Here is a 25,444-nt window from a genome sequence, read left to right on the forward strand (position 1 = left end):
AACATGAATAACATTTACGCTACTCCATCTTCTAAAGCTTTATACCAGGCACTAATTAAGTGTAACAACCACGTAAAAAACACACCTCAGGCACTAGTCCTTTATGTCAGTGCCTCAGGAGTAAACCGGTCCTAATAACAGTAGGGCTATCAATGAGGTTACCAAATCGCTGGGTTGGGTCTCATGTTGTAGCTTTATTAACGCTCAGGAGGATGAGTTATTACACCAGAAACCGTTGTGGAATGATAAACCTAAGACCATAAACAAGTGTACTTGGCTCATTGCACAACTCCCATAAACCTCGATTTAAGCACATACGAGTCCATCTTATGCCCCTTTACAGCAGTCACTAGGGGACAGTTGCCGTTCACATAAATATCAGGACTGACATGTTTGGGATCTAACATACGGTATATCTAATCATTATACCCGGTCTACACTGGGCTTAATATTTAGTAGGTCCCATTTGTTGTGTCAAAACAGTTTGAACCGCACAACTCATGGATTGTACAAGACCACTGGAGGTGTCCTGTGGAATCCTGATAATTGTCAAGTGGGACTTGTTTTACAACGTGTCCCACACATGCTGGATTGAGGTTGTGCGAACCTAAAGGCCAAGCCAACATCATTCCAGAACACTTTTTACAGTGTGGTGGGATGCAACTATCCTTCAGACAGAGACTACTGCCATTAGGGAATATTGCGAAATAAAGGGGTGCATTTGGTTTCCAACCATGTTTAATTAGGTGGCATATTTCAAAGCAGTGCTCTAATTAGATCGCCTTATGCCAGTGAGTTCAGTCTATATGCCAGGAACTTTCGCAATTTATATAGGGATCAAAGCCATAGGCCACTGGCAGAGGCTTAAATAGCGTTCTTGTTACCATATGGAAGCGTATTAGACTGGGCCACGACTTAAAGTATACTGCACTGTATATTGGTGACACAGTGACATATGCCAAGGAAGACTGCCGACTGGGTGTAACTTGATTGGCAGGACACAATCCAAGTGGCCAGGTCAGTAATATCCGGCTGTTGGATGGAAGCCCAAAGAACCGCCTCCTACATTCCAGGATCTGTGGCTCTTCATCTGCAATGGTGACATTTTGCCAGCCCGGCTAATCAAAACAAGAGCCCTGGCAGAAGCAGGAGGCAATTCTCAGGCTCTTGTTAAGTAGTCAGAAATGACTGATCTGAATGCTGGACTTGCTCCTGCCAGTCGATTTGCACCAACTCTAAAACTGAGGTATGCATCCGTCATAAAAAAGTGTATAGCGCCCAACATTCACATTAATGAATACCAAAAAGAAAATATGTGCATATAGCAAAAATGCTTAAGCATCCCATACTTATTAATGTCAGCTGAACCTGCTGATATTGACCATGTCAGACAACTGTCCAGTGTGTATTGGGACTTCAGACAACTGACCATTGTGGGAGTTAAGGTTCTGGCATATGAGATTTTGGATTGCTGATCCTTTTGTTTTCTTGAGATAAGCCCCCTGCCAGAGATGTCTGCTGGAAGCTCTATTAGGCTGCTTTCACACATCAGTTTTTGACATCAGTCACAATCCGGCGAATATTGAAAAAAAAACGGATCTGGAGAATGTTGCCGCCGGATCCGTTTTTTTTCTCATACACTTGTATTAGGGAGGATTTCGATAGTTGGCCTCACGTTTCATCTGTCGTTCGCCGGATCCGTGAAAAATTGTTTATCCGGCGGCCAGAGAAAACGGACATAGTAACGTTTTTGGTGTCCTTCGCCATCCATCGTTTGCTAGAATGGAAGCCGATGGCTGGTAACGGATTCCATTTTTTTTAACTGACAATGCTCCGATTTTTTTAGGATCCAATTAGCTGGATGAGCTAGTCGGATCCAATGGAAAAACGGATCCGTCCCATCAGTTTTTCACAATCTATGACAGATCCGATTTTTTCAACATTTGATGGATTGGGACTGATGGCAAAAAACTGATGTGTGAAAGCAGCCTTAGGCTACTTTCACTCTTGCGTCGGTACGGGTCCGTCACTAAGCGTCGGGCCGACGTACCGACGCATGTTGTGAAATTTGTGCACGAAGTGGGCAGCGGATGCAGTTTTTCAAACGCATCCGCTGCCCATTCTGAAGTCTGGGGAGGAAGGGGCGGAGTTTCGGACGCGACGGACAAAAAAATGTTACATTGAACTTTTTTGTGACGACGGTCCACCAAAACACGAAGGATCGCGATCCGTCGCTAATACAAGTCTATGGGCAAAAAACGCATCCTGAGAGCACATTTGCAGGATCCGTTTTTTGCCTAAAACGACGGATTGCGACGGATTGCTAAAAACACAAGTGTTAAAGTAGCCTTATAGAGAAGACTGGAGCGCATGGCAGAATGATCGCTCCTGTGTATAGGTGAGGAGGCCAAGATGGCTGAATGATCAGCAGAAGCATCGATCAGTCAACACCTATCTCATGCGTATGACCAGCTTTAGACTACAATTATGAATGCAAGATGCTTTATGTTACAGAACCCCCCAGCACCAAGAATGTTATGCAGTATATGTATGTATAATAGTTTCCATGTGAAATGCATCAGTCCACAGGCTGCGCCCCTGGACAAGATATTCTCTTTCTGACCTCCCCCCACCTTTGTAATTCCCACAGTAAATAGCGGCAGGCTCCGGCCCCCTGCGGCTATTGTAATGTATGTCTGGCCAGCTGGTTTCCTATTGGCCGGCCCTGTGTATCTGTGTTATATATTCTGTGTGCTGAAAATAAAGTGTGTTCTTTTAGACTGGAAATACGTGGAATAGAAGTCAGCTTTTATATGCTCTCAAGTAATCAAGGAATTCCAGCCTGAAAGACGGGGTGGTACTGAAAGAGGTACCCCAGCTTAGTAGACCCCGTTACACTTTATACACTTCTATTACTGTGACTTTTACTCATTTGCTTAAGTATTTTACATTTATCTGTCTGATACCTGTAAACAAGGCTGATCAACTCCTAAAAGAACAGCATTTGAGAAAAGGTGGTTTCATCTAGGCTGAAAGGAACTGGTCAAGCCCCACACAAAACTACACAGCCTAGCGGTCAGCTACACATTTCACAAGATAAAAGCGAAAGTCTGACATTGGGCATTCATCATCATGGGGCGTAACCATTATTAGATGGAAGCAATGTTCTTTTTCTATGGCTACGTGCAGAACATTGGTTTCAACGCCAGAAGAATGCTAGCTTCCACAGTCGTCAATACAAGCGTTATCATTTCTGATCTTATTTCGTTCTCCGGCGATCACATTTGTTGTCTGTCACTATAGTGAGAAATCAACATTCTGTCTCCTGTCCTGAGAGCCATAGAAATAACACATTTGCTGCTGAATTGTGACAGATGACAGAGTTTGGACAGAGCCTGCCAATTGTCACAGCCAGTCACCATGATGAGAAATGAGCCCTCTCCTTCCATCCACGTAAGATGCTGCAAACCAGAGAAATATAGAAAACTAATGGAAGATACACACAGACCAGACTGGCAGAGAGAAAGTTAGATTAGTTAATTAAAAGTAAAGACACTTTTTCCTAGAGTAATGAACATCCACTTACCAAGATCAAAATCGTACATACAATACGTCATCAAAATGTCATGGAGTAGAATTAATCCAGGATTATCTTGGCCTTCGTAAAATTTGTTTGTTCGGTCTGTGCGGTTCACATCTTTTTCTAACATGACGGATAAAGGAAATGACATTAAATATTTGAGAGATGAACTGCTCATTTACAGCAAACCCATATCTTCCACATGCAGAGTATTGGCACACTTATGTCGGAGAGCTTGGAATGACAGCAGAGAAAAATACATTACAGGGCACATCATTCCGAGGGCACTGCTACTTGAAGTCCACTAGACAAGTGCATAATACTCAGATAATGCTGATCAAATATTCCGTGATCTAAGCCACTTTAATGTGCAAGAGTTACATTTAAATAATCAGGAGAACTGCACCAAAATGGGAAAAGTAAAAGGGATAATATAAATATTTAACAGGCTGTCGAAATTGTGAATTTCATTACCATAAAAAAAAAGGTTTCACCGATGCGGTTTTGGAATGAATATTATGATTTTATCCAAACTATGAGGGTCTAGAAAACCGTTAACCCACCTCGAAGCAATTTCTACCAAGATCGTCCCTGTTCACAACATTTTTTTTCTCTACTGTCTTAATTAAAAGAAATGCAAATAGACAGACACACAGATTGGCATGAGAACATAGAACACGCTTCATTTGTTATTTTAGATGCACTGGGACAAAGATTAAAAAATGGCTAACAAGGTAAACATAGCTTTTAAAGTATTAAAACCCTTCTCCCAATTGCAGGCAGAGTTTGGTCTGAGGCCCACAGGGGAATATCAGTATGCGCAGATGAGACATGCTTTTGGGGCTCAAAACAAGAGTGCTGACATCGGGATTCAGGAGGACATAGTATTGGAGTATGTGTGTGGTGACGGGACTACAAGGGGAGTTATTTCCACCCTATATAAGGACCTTATGCACACGTATCTGCTAGATTTCCCTATAAAGGCAAGAGCTAAGTGGGAGAGGGACTTGGGCCCGGTGGAGAATGAAACCTGGGAATCGGTGCTGGAGTGGGTTCCGCGATTATCATTGAGTGAGCCGTACAGGCTGTTACAGCTCTACATTTTGCAGAGAGTATATAAATCTCCGGAAGTGTTACACAAAGCGGGGTTGCGTGCTAACTCTGAATTTCCGAGGTGTGGGAGTGAGAATGCAGGAATATATCATATGATGTGGACGTGTCCTAGACTGGCCGCTTTTTGGGTGGTGGTATTGAGTCGGGTGGAAGGAGCGTACAGATGTAGAGTCCTTAGAGATCCGATAATATGCTTGTTGGGATATGTGGATGAAATAGGAGTGGACAACACCTGGAAGATAGCAATCGCTAGGTTGCTATATATGGCTCGGAAAGTGATAGCACGAAATTGGATAAAGGTAGAACCACCTGCGAGGAGGGAATTTCTTCAATATGTACAACACGGTCTAAAGCTGGAAAAAGGGGTTTATAAGAGACGGGGGAAAATAGAAATGTTTAATAAAATGTGGTCTCCATGGCTTGAGTTAGGATAGGAGTAATAGAAGTTGGGAACTATAAGCTTCGGATAGGTGAGAATTACTTGAGGCATTGGCGACCTCAGGGGAGTATAGATTGGGGATGAGCTGTCCTATGGGGGGGGGGGGGGGGGAGGGTTGTTATGGGTATGTCGGGGTTTCTTTAAAATAAGAAAATGTATGTAACATATTGAAATGTGGATGAGAATGTGATGTTCTTCTTCATTTATTGCTAATAAAAACCTATTTAAATTAAAAAAAAAAAAAAGACATAGCTTTTAATGGTAAAAGAGAGGAAGAAGGAAGCACCTACTGATAATTTACATCTAGATGTCCAGCTATATGGGCAGTACTTCAGTCTTCTCAGAGCGTCACAGACAAAGAATGGAGGGATAGTGCACATGCATGATCACTGCTCCAGTCAATCTGGGGACACTGGACCTACATTCTTGTGATCATGGGGGTTCCAAGTGATGGGAACCACAATGATAATACCTTTATCACTTAGCCTGTAGGTTTTTTACATCAGAACCTGTACAGCAAGCTTAAATTATTATGTTATTTGTCCAATTGTATAATGGGGGTTTAGTAGAGTTGACCAAAAAGATTTGCAGAACCCTGATCTAGTGGCCACAGAGGTTGTCCACGACTACCGGACCAGAGCCCTTACCCCCCAGTATCCTGGTGCCCCTTCTGCTTTGTGGACATGGCATGTAGTCATCCTTGTAATGCATGCATGGGGTCATGTTAGTCCTACTTAGTTAGAAGAAGTTCCAGAAATGTTGGAAGGTAAGGCTACGTTCACATTTGTGTTGTTGGGCACAGCATCGGCGACACGATGCAACCAACAACGCATGTACACAACACAGCATTTTGCGACGCATGCGTTGTCATAAGATCCTACAGATCAGGAATTTCGGCACAGGGAAAACGCTACAAGTAGCATCCTCTGCGCCCTGTCTTGTGCGTCTATATGACGCATGCTTCATAAAACGCAGTACAACTCATACCGGCGCATGTCCATGCGCCCCCCATGTTAAGATAGGGGCGCATGACACATGCGTCGGTATGCGTCGAAGACGCTGCGCCCAACAACGCAAATGTGAACGTAGCCTAAGAGGATGTTCGCAGGGCTATGATCTAGAGGCCACAGTTTACCAATGTGGCCAATGCACTAGGGTCCTGCAAATCTGTTAAGCAAGCTTTTCAAGGGTTACTCCCAACATTGCAAGTTATGATGTATCCTTAGGATAGGTGATAACAAGTTATTGAGTGTCACTGCTCCATTTATTACTGTCTAAGGTCTGTCGGAGATACCAAAGTATGGTGCCAGGCATTCTACATCAGTCTCAGGGACGACGAATGCATTGCCACAACTCCAATCCTATGGAGTGTTCCACAGCCACATTCCAGGTACTGAGAGATCAAAGCAAGCAGCCAAAATCAGATTACAAAGTTTCCACTAGAAGTGCATTTATGCTGAATGATTGTAATGAACAAGTGGGTTCACGATTATCTTGCAATGTAACAGGCTGACGATTACTAGATGAATGTGCTTTTGTGCTGCACAACAAGAGTAAACAGGACTCGTGCTGCCGAAAACCATGCTTACGTGCAATGAGCGATCTAGTGTGCATCGCTAACAATCAGCGGTCATCTCATGCCGCAAATTAGGTAATGTAAACCAATAATGCTTTAAGGATGTCTGAAAATATGACTGTTACTGTTAAAGGGGTGGTGCGGTTTAAATGAAAAAGTCTGCAGTAGTCATTCTGTGTGACTGCAGACTTCGGAATTCCCCCAGCGCACGCACTGTTCACTGCGTGGATTCGCCGGTAACGGAGCCAGGAACGGCGATGGTGTATACAACATGCATTCTCCTGTACAAAAGCAGTCTAGTGGGTGCAGCCCGTTCGCGGCTCAGAAAATCATTGAATCCTTGCAGCACACAGCACATGCGTTGGTGGGGTTAAAAAATGGCAGAATTTTCATTTTAGACCGGACAACCCCTTTAAGTAACAGAACTATAAATTCAGCTCTGGACTAGAATACAGGTAATATTTCAGAATACTGGTGGTATCTCAGTGAAAATAAGTAATTTGATTTATCCAGAAAGTTGGTCAACTTTAAAAATAATCTGTAAAACTGAACTCAAAAGATGGACACGCCAATTATCTTAACGAGACAATATTTCTGTTATGTCACATGCCAGAAAATACCTATTAAACTCCTGTAATCTCTGAGCCTTGAATTGCGCTTTTCTTGCTCCTCACTTACGGATTTCCACTGCAGTTTCATTCGAAAATATTCATCTCTGAAAAGGGGAAAAAAATAGCAATTAAATTAATTACTGCAGAAATGCCATTGCAGACTATAACAATAACATTTCCAAAACACGTTGCTCAACTAAAGAATATCACATTAGGCCTCAATGCATTTATGGAAGATAAATCGTATTATCAGTTTACACTGTGCTCTCCTTGAAGATACTGAAAATAAAACAATAGACAATGCCATGAAATGGCACTTTAATTACAATGTGGAAGTCAGGCCTAATAAAAATGTCAAGAGAAAAAGATTACTCCCCATCCTTGTTATACAGCACCGATGACGAGAAAAAAAAGGTTAATGGAATTAAGTGAGAAAGTGGAGGTTTTATTTGACTTCAAATTACTTTCTCCTCTTCCCTATCTGATCAGTCTGCCCAATGCTGAATAAAACTATTGAATGTAATGAGCCATAAATGCAGAGTAGGTCCGTCTCCCCACAATCTGAAGAACATGCACTTACGATGTGAATGCAATGAATGCGTAATCCTTTATATTCATAAGCTACAACTGATAAACCAACACCTGCCCAGAATGAAGTGGCTAACTTTAATACACAAGCATTTACTTTATCTATCCAATTAACAACAGAATAATTAGGCATTTACAGGGAGTATCCTAATGTGAAACAATCAGAAAGAACGGTATGGTGTCATCTAAAATATAATGGAGGATTGTCCAGACAGATGTTTATATTTCTCTTTACTGGAGAATATTGAAGAATGTTGGAGAATGAGACTTTCAGGGACGCCATGATACCATATTCAATCACATGGAAGAGGGGCTAATTAAAACCAGATTGTAAACCAAGATTACATTATTTAGGGAGGGGCTAATTAAAACCAGATTGTAAACCAAAATACTTTATCTAAAAAACTAATTAAAGCTGCCAAAAAGGAAACAGAGAAGCACATTGCTAAGGAGAGTAAAACTAATCCCAAACTGTTCTTCAACTATATCAATAGTAAAAGAATAAAAACTGAAAATGTAGGCCCCTTAAAAAAATAGTGAGGAAAGAATGGTTGTAGATGACGAGGAAAAAGCTAACATATTAAACACCTTCTTCTCCACGGTATTCACGGTGGAAAATGAAATGCTAGGTGAAATCCCAAGAAACAATGAAAACCCTATATTAAGGGTCACCAATCTAACCCAAGAAGAGGTGCGAAACCGGCTAAATAAGATTAAAATAGATAAATCTCCGGGTCCGGATGGCATACACCCACGAGTACTAAGAGAACTAAGTAATGTAATAGATAAACCATTATTTCTTATTTTTAGTGACTCTATAGCGACAGGGTCTGTTCCGCAGGACTGGCGCATAGCAAATGTGGTGCCAATATTCAAAAAGGGCTCTAAAAGTGAACCTGGAAATTATAGGCCAGTAAGTCTAACCTCTATTGTTGGTAAAATATTTGAAGGGTTTCTGAGGGATGTTATTCTGGATTATCTCAATGAGAATAACTGTTTAACTCCATGTCAGCATGGGTTTATGAGAAATCGCTCCTGTCAAACCAATCTAATCAGTTTTTATGAAGAGGTAAGCTATAGGCTGGACCACGGTGAGTCATTGGACGTGGTATATCTCGATTTTTCCAAAGCGTTTGATACCGTGCCGCACAAGAGGTTGGTACACAAAATGAGAATGCTTGGTCTGGGGGAAAATGTGTGTAAATGGGTTAGTAACTGGCTTAGTGATAGAAAGCAGAGGGTGGTTATAAATGGTATAGTCTCTAACTGGGTCGCTGTGACCAGTGGGGTACCGCAGGGGTCAGTATTGGGACCTGTTCTCTTCAACATATTCATTAATGATCTGGTAGAAGGTTTACACAGTAAAATATCGATATTTGCAGATGATACAAAACTATGTAAAGCAGTTAATACAAGAGAAGATAGTATTCTGCTACAGATGGATCTGGATAAGTTGGAAACTTGGGCTGAAAGGTGGCAGATGAGGTTTAACAATGATAAATGTAAGGTTATACACATGGGAAGAAGGAATCAATATCACCATTACACACTGAACGGGAAACCACTGGGTAAATCTGACAGGGAGAAGGACTTGGGGATCCTAGTTAATGATAAACTTACCTGGAGCAGCCAGTGCCAGGCAGCAGCTGCCAAGGCAAACAGGATCATGGGGTGCATTAAAAGAGGTCTGGATACACATGATGAGAGCATTATACTGCCTCTGTACAAATCCCTAGTTAGACCGCACATGGAGTACTGTGTCCAGTTTTGGGCACCGGTGCTCAGGAAGGATATAATGGAACTAGAGAGAGTACAAAGGAGGGCAACAAAATTAATAAAGGGGATGGGAGAACTACAATACCCAGATAGATTAGCGAAATTAGGATTATTTAGTCTAGAAAAAAGACGACTGAGGGGCGATCTAATAACCATGTATAAGTATATAAGGGGACAATACAAATATCTCGCTGAGGATCTGTTTATACCAAGGAAGGTGACGGGCACAAGGGGGCATTCTTTGCGTCTGGAGGAGAGAAGGTTTTTCCACCAACATAGAAGAGGATTCTTTACTGTTAGGGCAGTGAGAATCTGGAATCGCTTGCCTGAGGAGGTGGTGATGGCGAACTCAGTCGAGGGGTTCAAGAGAGGCCTGGATGTCTTCCTGGAGCAGAACAATATTGTATCATACAATTATTAGGTTCTGTAGAAGGACGTAGATCTGGGTATTTATTATGATGGAATATAGGCTGAACTGGATGGACAAATGTCTTTTTTCGGCCTTACTATGTTACTATGTATTATATTATTTAGGGAGGGGCTAATTAGGACCAGGTAGTAAACCAAGATTACATTTTTTTAGGCAGGGGCTAACTAGGACCAGATTGTTAACCAAGATTACATTATTTAGGGAGGGGATAAGTAAAAACAGATTGTAAACCAAGATTATAGTATTTAGGGAGGGGCTAATTAGGAACAGATTCTAAACCAAAATTACATTATTTAGGGAGGGGCTAATTAGGACCAGATTCTAAACCAAAATTACATTATTTAGGGAGAGGCTAATTAGGACCAGATTCTAAACCAAGATTACATTATATAGGGAGGGGCTAATTAGGACCAAATTGTGAACCAAAATTACATTATTTAGGGATGGGCTAATTAGGACCAGATTGTAAACCAAAATTACATTATTTAGTGAGGGGCTAAGCAAATCCAGATTGTAAACCAAGATTACATTATTTAGGGAGGGGCTAATTAGGACCAGATTCAAAACCAAAATTACATTATTTAGGGAGAGGCTAATTAGGATCAGATTGCAAACCAAGATTACATTATTTAGGGAGGGGCTAATTAGGACCAGATTGTGAACCAAGATTACATTATTTAGGGAGGGGCTAAGCAAAACCAGATTGTAAACCAAGATTACATTATTTAGGGAGGGGCTAAGCAAAACCAGATTGTAAACCAAGATTACATTATTTAGGGAGGGGCTAATTAGGACCAGATTGCAAACCAAGATTACATTATTTAGGGAGGGGCTAATTAGGACCAGATTGCAAACCAAGATTACATTATTTAGGGAGGGGCTAATTAGGACCAGATTGTGAACCAAGATTACATTATTTAGGGAGGGGCTAATTAGGACCAGATTGCAAATCAAGATTACATTATTTAGGGAGGGGCTAATTAGGACCAGATTGTGAACCAAAATTACATTATTTAGGGAGGGGCTAAGCAAAACCAGATTGTAAACCAAGATTACATTATTTAGGGAGGGGCTAAGCAAAACCAGATTGTAAACCAAGATTACATTATTTAGGGAGGGGCTAATTAGGACCAGATTGCAAACCAAGGTTACATTATTTAGGGAGGGGCTAATTAGGACCAGATTGCAAACCAAGATTACATTATTTAGTGAGGGGCTAATTAGGACCAGATTGCAAACCAAGATTACATTATTTAGGGAGGGGCTAATTAGGACCAGATTGCAAACCAAGATAACATTATTTACGGAGGGGCTAATTAGGACCAGATTGTGAACCAAAATTACATTATTTAGGGATAGGCTAATTAGGACCAGATTGTAAACCAAAATTACATTATTTAGGGAGGGGCTAATTAGGACCAGAATCAAAACCAAAATTACATTATTTAGGGAGAGGCTAATTAGGACCAGATTCTAAACCAAAATTACATTATTTAGGGAGGGGCTAAGAAAAACCAGATTGTAAACCAAGATTACATTATTTAGGGAGGGGCTAAGTAAAACCAGATTGTAAACCAAGCTTACATTATTTAGGGAGGGGCTAATTAGGACCAGATTCTAAACCAAAATTACATTTAGGGAGGGGCTAAGTAAAACCATATTGTAAACTAAGCTTACATTACTTAGGCCAATTAGGACCAGATTTAAAACCAAAATTACATTATTTAGGGAGAGGCTAATTAGGACCAGATTGTTAACCAAGATTACATTATTTAGGGAGGGGCTAATTAGGACCAGATTGCAAACCAAGATTACATTATTTAGGGAGGGGCTAAGCAAAACCAGATTGTAAACCAAGATTACATTATGTAGGGAGGGGCTAATTAGGACCAGATTGCAAACCAAGATTACATTATTTAGGGAGGGGCTAATTAGGACCAGATTGCAAACCAAGATTACATTATTTAGGGAGGGCTAAGAAAAAACACTATCTAAACCAAAACTGCATTATTTAGGGAGGGGCTAAGCAAAACCAGATTGTAAACCAAGATTACATTATTTAGGGATGGGCTAATTAGGACCAGATTGCAAACCAAGATTATATTATTTAGGGAGGGGCTACGTAAGACCACATTCTAAACGAAAACTGCATTATTTAGGGAGGGGCTAATTAAAACCAGATTGTAAACCAAGATTACATTATTTAGGGAGGGGCTAATTAGGACCAGATTGCAAACCAAGATTACATTATTTAGGGAGGAGCTAATTAGGACCAGATTGCAAACCAAGATTACATTATTTAGGGAGGGCTAAGAAAAAACACATTCTAAACCAAAACTGCATTATTTAGGGAGGGGCTACTTAGGACCAGATTCTAAACCAAAATTACATTATTTAGGGAGGGGCTAATTAACCCCTTAATGACTGCCAATACGTCTTTTAACTGACCTGAGATATAAGAGAATAGCCTCCCCATACAGGTGACAATCCAGTAGCTGTTGGCTGCACACTATAGCTGACAACTTGCTGCATCAGCCACGATCAGTATTTGCACAGTCCAACTCTGTTTAACCCCTTAGATGCTGCTGTCAATAGTGACATCATTATAAACTTTTAACAGAGTGTGGGGGCTTCCTATTTAACCAAACTGGTGTTCTCAGATCTTGATTTTGTGGTCCTGATGTTTGCCATGGTAATTCATGACCAAATAGTGGCCTTAGAGTCTGATTGCTGTAATATTCTGTTCAGAAGTTAGAGACATTTAGGTGGTAAAAATGCACATTTTCATTCCTATCATGCCACTTTGCATTAATTCCTGTAAAGCACCTGAAGAGTTAATAAACTACCTGACTGCAGTTTTCAATATGTCTAGGGGTGCTGTTTTTAAAATGGTAATATATGAGACCCCTAAAGTCACTTCAAACATGGATAAGTCCCTAAAAAAATAAATTTTGTAAATTTCCTTGAAAAAATGAAAAATTACTGCTACATTTTTAATCCTCCTAAAATGCTAACAAAATAAAATAACATTTTACAAATGGTGCTGATGTAAAGCCGACATGTGGGAAATGTTATTTATTAATGGTTCGCCGTGGTATGGCCATCTGGACTAAAGGGATAATCATTCAAAGTTTGAAAATTGCTAATTTTTAAAACATTTTCTCAAATTTTTGATATTTTTTATAAATGAACACAAAACATATTGACCTAAATTTACCATTATCATAAAGTATAATGTGTCACAAAAAAACAATCTCAAAATCACTGGGATTTGTTGAAGCGTTGCAGAGTTATTACCACATAAAGTGACACTGGTCAGATTTCAAAATTTTGGCTCCGTCACTAAGGGGTTAAGACCAGACTCAAAACCAAAATTACATTATTTAGGGAGGGGATAAGTAAAAACAGATTGTAAACCAAAATAGCATTATTTAAAGAGGGGCTAATTAGGACCAGATTCTTAACCAAAATTACATTATTTAGGGAGGTGCTAATTAAAACCAGATTGTAAACCACGATTACATTATTCAGAAAGGGCTAAGAAAAAACACATTCTAAAACAAAATTGCATTATTTAGGGAGGGGCTAATTAAAACCAGATTGTAAACCACGATTACATTATTCAGAAAGGGCTAAGAAAAAACACATTCTAAAAAAAAATTGCATTATTTAGGGAGGGGCTAATTAAGACCAGATTCTAAATCAAAATTACATTAGTTACGGAGGGCTAAGTAAATCCAGATTTGAAACCAAAATTACATTATTTAGAGAGGGGCTAAGTAAGACCAGATTATAAACTTATAATAATTAATAAAGAGAGTGGCTTATTAGGTGCAGATTCCATCTATGTTTCGGATATAATGAAACATTAATGTTAAAAAGGGCAGCAAATGTCTTGGAGATTAATTCTCCAGTTAGATGGTAACAAGATTTGCCTTGGGGGTCTGTTTTTGTGGACTGACCAAAGGAACTAAACGTCCACTGATTAGTAAAGCTTTACCGATTTGCAGTCTTAACATCCTCTTTAGGGTAAGTTCACACTGAGCGTTTTTGCTGCATTTTTTTTTCTGCAGCAAAACTTGATTTCTTGACAGGAAAGAAGCTGAGGCAAAAACTCATGTTTTGGTGCATTTTTGGTTTGCATTTTTGTTGCCATCTTGTGTCTCTGTGCATGCTAATAAAGTTGAGTGCCCTTAGAGTAAAAAAAAACTACTTCCTGTAGAAACATACCTATAGATCAGGGGTGGGGAATCTTTTTTCTACCAAGGGCCCACAAAGTACATCCTGACTCTGGCATTGGTGTCAGGACATAATCTTTCATTGCATGCCCTTCAGTGTTCAGTAGTGAACTGCGTGTGTGTGTGCTAACAGAGCAAGAAGAAATTAATGAGCTGGTTATAATCAAAATACAGCTCCCTTCCCAAGAATGCGGTCCCTGAGAATCTGCTCGGAGGCCTGATAAAAGGTCATCAAGGGCGGTAAATGGCCCGGGGGCCTGAGGTTTCCCGCCCCTGCTCTAGATCCTTTGAAAAGCCACGTACAGCCACGTTTCATGTGCCGCGTACAGTAAAATCACACTGACAGGTTAGAATAGGATAGAATAGATATGTACACATACAATACATAGATGTATAGATGTCAGTGACAAACACACACAGATATTACATAGAAGAAAAGTCAGCAATTCATGTGCCGCATACAGTTTAATCACAGAGACTGTAGAATAGATATATACACATAGAATACATAGATACATAGATGTCAGTGACACAATACAATAGATAGATAGATAGATAGATAGATAGAAGAAAAGCCGGCAATTCAGAAGCCACGTAGTGTAAAATCACAGCAGGAGCAGACAGGATAGAATAGATGGATTACACACAGTAAATCCATATAGAATAGGTAGCTATACAGATGTCTGTGAAAAACACAATTAGCACAGTGTGTGCAGCTTACTGTACATGTATTTATTAAAAGATTATTTTTCTGAAAAAATGGCGTGGACTCCATGCAATTTCCTTAACCAGCAGAGGGAAACCCAACGGCAGGGGGCAGATGTTTATATCCTGGGAAGGGGGTAATACCCGTAGAGCTTCCCAACACAGCTGTATGCATAGCCTTTACTGGCTTTTAAAATGGGGACTCAAAAAAAACAAACAAAATTATGTAGGGTCCCCCTATAATAACCAGCAAAGGCTATGCAGGCAGCTGTGGGCTGATATTAATGGCCTAGGAAGGGGCCACGGATAATTGAAAGAATGACACAGACTCCTTTAATAATCTTAATTAAATCATACTTACAACCTCGCTTAATTCCACCGAAGCCCTCGTTCTCCTGCAATAAACCAAAAATAAAAAACAACATTCCTCACCTATCCGTTGTTCTGTCCCACGCCGTAATCCATGTCTGGGGGATAAATAGTTTTCAACCTGGACAGTGCCAACATGCGACCGTCCAGACTGAGCACCACTGGTCAATGAGCTGCTGGGTGTGCGGCGTCAGTGACCGGCGGTGACATCCTCGAGGTTACCTCCGGTCACGGAGGATCCGTTCCCAGCTGGGCTGAACTGTGGTGACATCAGTGAGCTGCCCCTGCTAGCACCATGAGAAAGTCGCACGGTGCAGAGGAGAGTTCACCGCAGTTCAGTCAGGCTAGCTCTTTGGTATTGGCCATGGTGGAGAGGCTGGAGTGTGATTGAGTGTTTGGATAGGTGTCTTTTATATAGGTATTGAGTTCAAACAGGTGCAATTAATACAGGTAATGAGCGCAGAGTAGGAGGGCTTCTTCAAGAAAAACAAACAGGTTCTTGGTGTTGGTGGCAACTGGAATTGCTCTGCTGCGGAGCTGTACAGCACAGCTCCATCAACCATATAGTGGCTGCGGCCAGGTACTATACATCCGTCAACTATTTAAATCAATAGGGGGTCGATGTGCAGTACCTTGCTGTGGTCATTATTCCATTGATTTAGCTGTGCAGCTCTGCAACTGAGCACTTCCAGCCGATGACGAAACCGTGAACAGGTGATCAACGCGGGTGCCTAGTTTCACACCCTCACCGATCAGACATTGATGACCTATAAAAAGGATAGACCATCAATGCTAAAGTCCTAGACAAGCCTTTTAAGGCCCAAATATACATTAGATGGCTGTCAGACGAATGATGCTTCGGCCAATTGCTCAGCCAACATCCATCTTGACCAGCTCTCCCATACATAGGCCAGCTCATCCGTATGCTCCTGTGTTCTCTTTGACAAAGCTGCTGACAAACACCTCAGCCGGCGGCTTATCTCTGGAAGAACAATGCGATATACAGGCGAAATCAGACATGCAGGAATCACATTCCACCCTAACACAATCAGTTGATCAACACCCCTACACACCGTGTCGGCGGAACACAGGTTCACAGCTCCCCAGACTAATGTATATGGGGGAGTTTATAGAAAGGATTAAGAAAAAGAATGGCAATCACTAGCGTGATGCTGGACAATCTAGAAGCAGGCGCTCTTTCAGGTCATTGTCCCTCATGACCAGCAGTAAAGGTACCTTCACACTAAACGACGCTGCAGCGATCCAGACAACGATCCGGATCGCTGCAGCGTCGCGGTTTGGTCGCTGGAGAGCTGTCACACAGACCGCTCTCCAGCGACCAACGATGCCGGTAACCAGGGTAAACATCGGGTTACTAAGCGCAGGGCCGTGCTTAGTAACCCGATGTTTACCCTGGTTACCATCCTAAAAGTAAAAAAAAACAAACGCTACATACTTACCTACCGCTGTCTGTCCCCGGCACTTTGCTTCTCTGCTCTGGCTGTGAGCGCCGGGCAGCCGGAAAGCAGAGCTGTGACGTCACCGCTCTGCTTTCCGGCCGCTGTGCTCACAGCCAGAGCAGAAAAGCAGAGCGCGGTAGGTAAGTATGTAGCGTTTGTTTTTTTTACTTTTAGGATGGTAACCAGGGTAAACATCGGGTTACTAAGCGCGGCCCTGCGCTTAGTAACCTGATGTTTACCCTGGTTACCAGCGAAGACATCGCTGAATCGGTGTCACACACGCCGATTCAGCGATGTCTGCGGGAGAGCCAGCGACCAAAGAAAGTTCTGGCCCTCTAGCCCGGACCAACGACATCACAGCAGGATTCTGATCGCTGCTGCCTGTCAAACTAAACGATATCGCTAGCCAGGACGCTGCAACGTCACAGATTGCTAGCGATATCGTTTAGTGTGAAGGTACCTTTACCTGTACACTGCTCCTCTATTTGACATTCATATGACCAGGGTCATCTCAGGAGCAGTCTGACAGCCATTCGATCCTTCCTTACAAAACTACCTTTTATATTTGAATGCGTCTGGTAAGGAATGATGTGAAGTCTGGTACATAAACAAGCGGGGCAGGAGAACAAGAGAAAAAAGGCTGAATGATAGCGGATATGTAATTTTCTATTCCAGCCATCATCACTCCAATAAAACAACTTTAAATGGTTGAAAAATACAGTAAAGTACTGAAAAGTATTGCATTTGTTGCCTTCATCTTACAATGGCCATCACTTCCAAAACACCGCTAGTGTTAATCGCACACTATTTTCTGTTTGCCATGTAAAAAAATATTTATAAGAGAAACATAGTCTTTTCAAGTCAGTAAAGGCGGCTAAATCAGACGTGATAAGCAGAAGAGATGAGAGTAATGGAGAGGGAGAAACACCGTAAGAAAGAAGGCAGCTCACAGGCCCAAAGCAAGCGCAGAATGCATGTACATCAAGAGGGGTAACGGATCCATCCCCCCATGACACACGGCTCCGAACATACATTACTAATATTGCGTTAGGGCAATCTGTTTAACGGATCCGTTAAACGGATGCGCTAAAAATGAGCCCAAATTGTCTTGTATTTTTGCCATCGCGTTCACGCACGTAGCTGCGCGTCTGCCTGCATTTGCAATACAGTTCTACGCAGAACGAACGATTCCGTTCGCCGTACAGGACCCGAAAACGTGGTAGTCTGTGTTGGAAGGTGCGTGACAAACTAACGGACCACTGCAAATGCATGCCGATTTTGACATGCGTTAGGATCCGTTACATTAATGTAAGTCTATGGGTGCGTTATCGTGTCCGTTACATTGCGCTAGTGCTGCCTACAAACGGATCCGTTAAACGGATTGCCCTAACGCAATGTGAACCTAGCCTAAGTGTACAGGGGAAAGACAGGACTAAAGGCTTAACTACAAAGAAAGGACACATCTTACCTTCCTATATTACAGCAAGGACTAGTTAAGAAAAGAGAGGTTATAAAGACCAGGAACAAAGAATGGAGCTCCTTGGATGGGGTCCACAAGTGTGACCAGCCTCATGCAGCACCCCTAAACTGAGAGCAGTATAAATAAGGGACAAAGACCCTGATTCTAGTGAGGCGTCACTTACTGAGCTGCTTAGTGTAGCTTTCATTAAATCAGTGTTTTATCAGCAGGAGGTTATCATAGTAAACCTGCCCCGATGCTCGAATCAGGGTCTCCGTCCCTTCATAATGCTACTCTCAGATAAAAAAACCAGGTGACAGATTCTTTTTAAATGGAATATGTCGCCTACTTTTTCGTATATAAGCTTCGGCCACCGCCATCAGGGGCATTCTGTAATGCTGTAGATATGCCCCTGATGTAAACTGAAAGAAAAACAAGTTAGATTATATTCACCCAGGTGCGGTGCGGTCCGATGGGTGTCACCTTACCACCTTGAGAAAGACACAGGATGTGTCGGAACGCGTGGGTCCAGTAATCTTGCCCGGACTGTAGCATTGTACTTAGGACCATGAGGACGGTAGTGGACTCTGAGACGTGTAGGGTGAAGTATTACCAAAACGCAAGTGAGGCATTGTACTACTAGTTTGCCACCCTCAAAATAGAGGGAAGCACATTTGTGCAAGTTTGTGCCCTAGGGCACTCTATATGAGAAATCACGGACGTGTCCATAACATTGGGGCTCACTATGTATACTAGGGCATTGGTTTCCAGCATCTCAATATTATAAAACTGAGTGTACCACACTCTGAGCTGTTGTCTCTTAGGTGGTTTTTGCGTACCCTATGGACCACTCTAGTCCACAATGAATGGTTTATATCTGTAACTAAGTGCACTGAATTAATAGGGAGTATAACATTGGGTTCTCCTGTATCCAATAATATTGTACAGTCGGGCATTGTTGTTAATATAACTATATACCATTATTCACTATATTTAAATGGTTTGGATCTAATCTATTGTTCAATGTGGATCAAGTTTTAAATGTTTTTAATAGTGTGTATTGTCTGGTCTTTTTTTGGTGTGCTAAATAAAATTTGAGAAAATTTTTTTTTGAAAATTACCTCTTTGTCTTGTGGTGATCCTACAATTATATGCATGTACCTGTCTCTTTTATGGTTTCTGTAGTAATTTTCTACATGCATGGTGGCGATCCCAGACAAGTATTAATAGAACATTATGTGATGGTGCCCACTTAAACTGCTTTTTTCGGTCCGGGTCCGGCACCTCCCATCTTCATACGATGACGTCCTTTTCTTTGCTTCCTGTCACGGCTCCTGCGCAGGCGTACTTTATCTGCCCTGTTGAGGGCAGCGCAAAGTACTGCAGTGCGCAGGCGCTGGGCTTCTCGGACCTTTCTCATAACCTGCGCACTGCAGTACTTTGCGCTGTTGTTTCATCAGACTCTATTCTGTGAGACATGCATTCAGCAGCATCTATGACTGCTAGACTGCCAAACGCTGATTTATAGTTTCTGGGAGGAAGGGATGAAAGAGCACATTCTAAGCAGAGATTTCACATGCTGTGCTCTCAAATCAAAAATAGGGATTTTTGTGTACTCACCGTAAAATCCTTTTCTCTGAGCCATTCATTGGGGGACACAGACCGTGGGTGTATGCTGCTGCCAATAGTAGGCTGACACTAAGTGATACAAAAAAAGTTAACTCATCCCCAGCAGTACACACCTTCCTGCTGGCTCTCAGCTAACCAGTTAGGTGCAAAAGCAGTAGGAGAGCAACAACAACATATGAGAGTATAGCATGCCAAATTATATATGAGAGTATAGCATGTCAATTTACAAAACAAGCAGAAGCTAATAACAGGGTGGGAGCTGTGTCCCCCAATGAATGGCTCGGAGAAAAGGATTTTACGGTGAGTACACAAAAATCCCTATTTCTCCTTGGCCTCATTGGGGGACAAAGACCGTGGGACGTCCCAAAGCAGTCCCTGGGTGGGACAACATTACATCAGGCCCTGTGTAACTGCTACTTACAATAGCGCCACCGCGGCCTGCAGAGTCTGCCTGCCCAGACTCATAACAGTAGAAGTCTGAGAATTATAGTGCTTCATGCGGACTGGACGAACCTGCAAGCTTGCAGGCGTGCTTTATTGACGCCCGGTGCCTAGAGCCCAAGAAACCTCGACAGAGTGGAGTGGAGTTAGGCTGATGTCTAATCCAGAAGGACTCCTGGATGGTGTAACGAATCCACCAGGCTAAGGCTAACATGACCGATGAAATGGCTAAACCCTTCCTGTAACCATCAGGAAGCATTCCTCTGACCGTCAGGAAGCCCAAGTAAGGTGTCCAACCTTCAGAAGGACGCCGAGCTCGATACGTACCTACTCAGAGCACTTACTTCGTCCAGAATATGGAGAACCCATCCCCCTTTTTGTGGACTGTTAACAAGGGACGGGGATGACCTGAGGACAACCTTGCCTTGATGGTAATAAGAAAAAAAGTCTGAAGAACAGAGCGGCTAGCTCCGAAGACTCATCAGGACGACGAGATCGCCGAGAAAAAAGAGGAGACCTTCCCTGATAGTAAAGTCTGCCCGGATCAAAAAAAGTCTACTGTAAGACTCCCAGGACCATTAAGGACCCAAAGATCTAATGGTATGCGAAAGGGAAGGACCACATGTGAAAACTCCCTGCGAGAAAGACCCTACTCGCAGTTTCGTTGGAATAAGACAGAAAAAGTCCTAGCTCCACAAACTAAAAAACCTAACGTGGTCCGTGTGGATCTCCAAAGACCACTGGGGCCCTTCCCACTTCCAAACAACTCTCGGAGGTAGTGGAAGGGGAGTTACGAAAACTGGTACCACGGAAGAACCAGAGCATTCACTGCAACGGTTTTTGGATCTTGAGGCCGCACTTTGAACTCAAGTACATTGGTGTTCAGTCTGGATGTCATCCGATCTACATCTGGAGTGCCTCAGAGAAGGCAGATCTGATAGAAGACTTCCGAGAGAGGTTCCCACTCACTTGAGGCGCGACCCTGACAGCTGAAGGAGTCTGCTGTCCAGAGGTCTACGCCTGGGATGTGTACTGCCGAAATCACCTAATGATAGATCTCGACCCATCAGAGAATGTGAGGCACCTCGTCCATGATGCCTGACCGTGGGTACCTGTTGGAAGATTGACGTACGGAACAGCCGTGGCATTATCTGATTGAATTCAGATGGGAGACCCACCAGAAAGCAGAGGACCTGAGGTAGGACTAGCCGTATCATTCGGATCCCCAGAACAACGATCGGGAGAAGAAGGCTGTCAACAGCAGTTACTAATAATCATTGAACTGGAAGGAACTCTCCTGGATGAGGAAGGAGCTCAGAGACTACCCTCTGAAAGCCTATTTGACCTACCGAAAACGAGCAAAGCGAAGGAAAACAGCTTCCATTGCAGTCACCATTTTTCCTCATGACCCTCCCAGCAATCGAATGGAATGAGGGAATGAGAGGTCAAGTAAGAGAGTTCCGAGTTGAAGAGCCACGGCCTTGTCTCAAGGGAGAATTACCAACCCCCTGGAAGTGTCCAGGATCATCCTTAAAAAGGATATCTGCTGGGCTGGAAAAGAGGAAAAACTTGTCTAGATGAAGCTGCCAATCCAGGTGAGAGGATAAAGCAATTGATATAGACGAATCAGCATAGTCTTGGAAGAGCGGCTAGAAAGTAGACCGGACAGGGCAGGACAACCACGCCTCTAGGGTGCAAGAGGAACATGACAGCCGTCATGACCCTTGCGAACACTCAGGGTGCAGTAGAAAGGCCGAAGGAGCAGGTGGTAACTTGAAAATGCAGTTTGCGAATGGAAAAGCGAAAAAGAGGGGAAAATAGGAACGTGAAAGTAAGCATCCCGAATGTTGGTGGATGCCAGAAACTCCACCCTTTTCCATTGAAGAAATAGGGATTTTTGTGTACTCACCGTAAAATCCTTTTCTCCGAGCCATTCATTGGGGGACACAGACCCTGGGTGTATGCTGCTGCCAATAGGAGGCTGACACTAAGTGATACAAAAAAAGTTAGCTCCTCCCCTGCAGTATATACCCTCCTGCTGGCTCTCAGCTAACCAGTTCGGTGCAAAAGCAGTAGGAGATCAATAACAATATATGAGCGTATAGCATGTCATATTCTAAAAAACAAGCATAAGCTAATAACAGGGTGGGAGCTGTGTCTCCCAATGATTGGCTCGGAGAAAAGGATTTTACGGTGAGTACACAAAAATCCCTATTTCTCCTTCGCCTCATTGGGGGACACAGACTGTGGGACGTCCCAAAGCAGTCCCTGGGTGGGGACAACAATAGATCAGGCCCTGTGTAACCGCTACTTACAAGTGCGCCACCGCAGCCTGCAGAGTCCGCCTGCCCAGACTCACATCTGTGGAAGTGTGGGAATTATAGTGCTTCAAGAATGCATGCGGACTGGACGAATCCGCAAGCTTGCAGGCGTGCCTTGCTGACGCCTGGGTGCCTAGAACCCTTGATAGACAGGGAGATAGGCTGACATCTAGCACGGAAGGACTCCTGGATGGTGAAAAGAATTCACCATGTTATCATGGTCGATGAAACGGCTAAACCCTTCCTGAAAATGTCAGGAAGCCTTCCTCTACCGTCAGGAAGCCCAAATAAAATGTCCAACCTTCAGAAGGACGCTGTCCTCAAGACGTACCTACTCAGAGCACTCACTTCGTCCAGAATATGGGGGATCTTATTCCATTTTGTGGACTGGAGCCAAAAGAGATGAGGGAAGAACTATGCCCTCATAACAGTGGTAATACAGTACCACCTTGGTAACAAGGGATGGAGATGGCCTGAGGACAACCTTGCTTTGAAGGTACCGTATATACTCGAGTATAAGCCGAGATTTTCAGCCCAAATTTTAGGGCTGAAAGTGCCCCCCTCGGCTTATACTCGAGTCACGGTAGCGGTGGGGTCGGCAGGTGAGGGGCTGAGGGCGCTGGGGTATACTCACCTAGTCCCAGCGATCCTCGCGCTGTCCCTGCCGTCCCACGGGCTTCGGCGCTGCAGCTTCTTCCTCTCTTCAGCGGTCACGTGGGACCGCTCATTACAGAAATGAATAAGCGGCTCCACCTCCCATAGGGGCGGAGCCGCTTATTCATTTCTCTAATCAGCGGTGCCGGTGACCGCTGATAGAGAAAGAAGCTGCAGCGCCGAAGACAGGAGGGGACAGCGCGAGGATCGCCAGGACTAGGTGAGTATGTTATATTCACCTGTCCTCGTTCCAGCCGCCGGGCGCCGATCCATCTTCCCGGCCGGCGCCTCCATCTTCCCGGCGTCTGCGCTCTCTGACTGATCAGGCAGAGGGCGCGATGACGCATACAGTGTGCGCGGCGCCCTCTGCCTGATCAGTCAGAGCAGAGACGCCGGGAAGATGGAGGCGCCGGAACGAGACGCTGGGAGCTGCAATCAAGGGAGGTGAGTATGTGGTTTTTTTTTTTATTGCAGCAGTAGCAGCGGCAGCACAGATTAATGTGGAGCATCTATGGGGCACAGTGAACGGTGCAGAACACCGTATAAGGCACAGCTAGGGGGCACAATGAACGGTGCAGAGCACCGTATATGGCACAGCTAGGGGGCACAATGAACGGTGCAGAGCACCGTATATGGCACAGCTAGGGGGCACAATGAACGGTGCAGAGCACCGTATATGGCACAGCTAGGGGGCACAATGAACGGTGCAGAGCACCGTATAAGGCACAGCTAGGGGGCACAGTGAACGGTGCAGAGCACCGTATAAGGCACAGCTAGGGGGCACAGTGAACGGTGCAGAGCACCGTATAAGGCACAGCTAGGGGGCACAATGAACGGTGCAGAGCACCGTATAAGGCACAGCTAGGGGGCACAATGAACGGTGCAGAGCACCGTATAAGGCACAGCTAGGGGGCACAATGAACGGTGCAGAGCACCGTATAAGGCACAGCTAGGGGGCACAGTGAACGGTGCAGAGCACCGTATATGGCACAGCTAGGGGGCACAATGAACGGTGCAGAGCACCGTATAAGGCACAGCTAGGGGGCACAATGAACGGTGCAGAGCACCGTATATGGCACAGCTAGGGGGCACAGTGAACGGTGCAGAGCACCGTATATGGCACAGCTAGGGGGCACAGTGAACGGTGCAGAGCACCGTATAAGGCACAGCTAGGGGGCACAATGAACGGTGCAGAGCACCGTATAAGGCACAGCTAGGGGGCACAGTGAACGGTGCAGAGCACCGTATATGGCACAGCGAGGGGGCACAATGAACGGTGCAGAGCACCGTATATGGCACAGCTATGGGGCACAGTGAACGGTGCAGAGCACTGTATATGGCACAGCTAGGGGGCACAATGAACGGTGCAGAGCACCGTATATGGCACATCTATGGGGCACAATGAACGGTGCAGAGCACTGTATATGGCACAGCTATGGGGAAATATGAATGGTGTAGAGCACTATATGGCACAGCTATGGGGAAATAATGATCTATTTTTATTTTTGAAATTCACCGGTAAATGCTGCATTTCCACCCTAGGCTTATACTCGAGTCAATAAGTTTTCCCAGTTTTTTGTGGCAAAATTAGGGGGGTCGGCTTATACTCGGGTCGGCTTATACTCGAGTATATACGGTAATAAGGGAAAAAAGTCTGAAAGAGCAGAGAAGCTAGCTCCGAAGACTCGTCAGAGTGAGAATATCGCAGAGGAGAACGGGACGACTTTCCCTGATAGTAAAGTCTGCCCGGATGAAAAAGGAATAATAAGGTCCCAATGATCTAACGGTATGCGATAGGGAAGAACTACGTGTGAAAACTCCCTGTGAGAAAGTCCCTACTTGCAGTTGTGCTGCGATAAGGCGAGAAGATACTAGCTCCGCAAACAAAAGACGGACGTGGTCAGTGCGGATCTCTGAGGATCATTGGGGCCCCTTTCTGCTTCCGAAAGGCTTTCAGAAGCAGTGGAAGGGGAGTTATGGAAACTGGTACCACGGCAGAACCAGAGCATGGAGAGCGATGGCTCTTGGATCTCGAGGCCGAACCACGAACTCGAG

The 25,444-nt window shown here is 43.7% G+C and overlaps 1 protein-coding gene across 1 annotated transcript in view; it reads right to left on the reverse strand.

Moving 5' to 3' along the window:
• TBC1D15 (TBC1 domain family member 15) overlaps positions 1 to 25,444 on the reverse strand; it is a 188,127-nt gene that overhangs the window by 13,127 nt on the left and 149,556 nt on the right. Inside the window, exons 10-11 of the mRNA XM_069764594.1 lie at positions 7,329 to 7,423; positions 3,587 to 3,703 (exon numbers count right to left, since the gene is read on the reverse strand). Coding sequence (XP_069620695.1) covers positions 3,587 to 3,703; positions 7,329 to 7,423 — 212 coding nt within the window. The remainder of the gene's footprint in view (positions 1 to 3,586; positions 3,704 to 7,328; positions 7,424 to 25,444) is intronic.

This window comes from Ranitomeya imitator, chromosome 4 (assembly GCF_032444005.1).
Source record: "Ranitomeya imitator isolate aRanImi1 chromosome 4, aRanImi1.pri, whole genome shotgun sequence".
Lineage (NCBI taxonomy): Eukaryota > Metazoa > Chordata > Amphibia > Anura > Dendrobatidae > Ranitomeya > Ranitomeya imitator.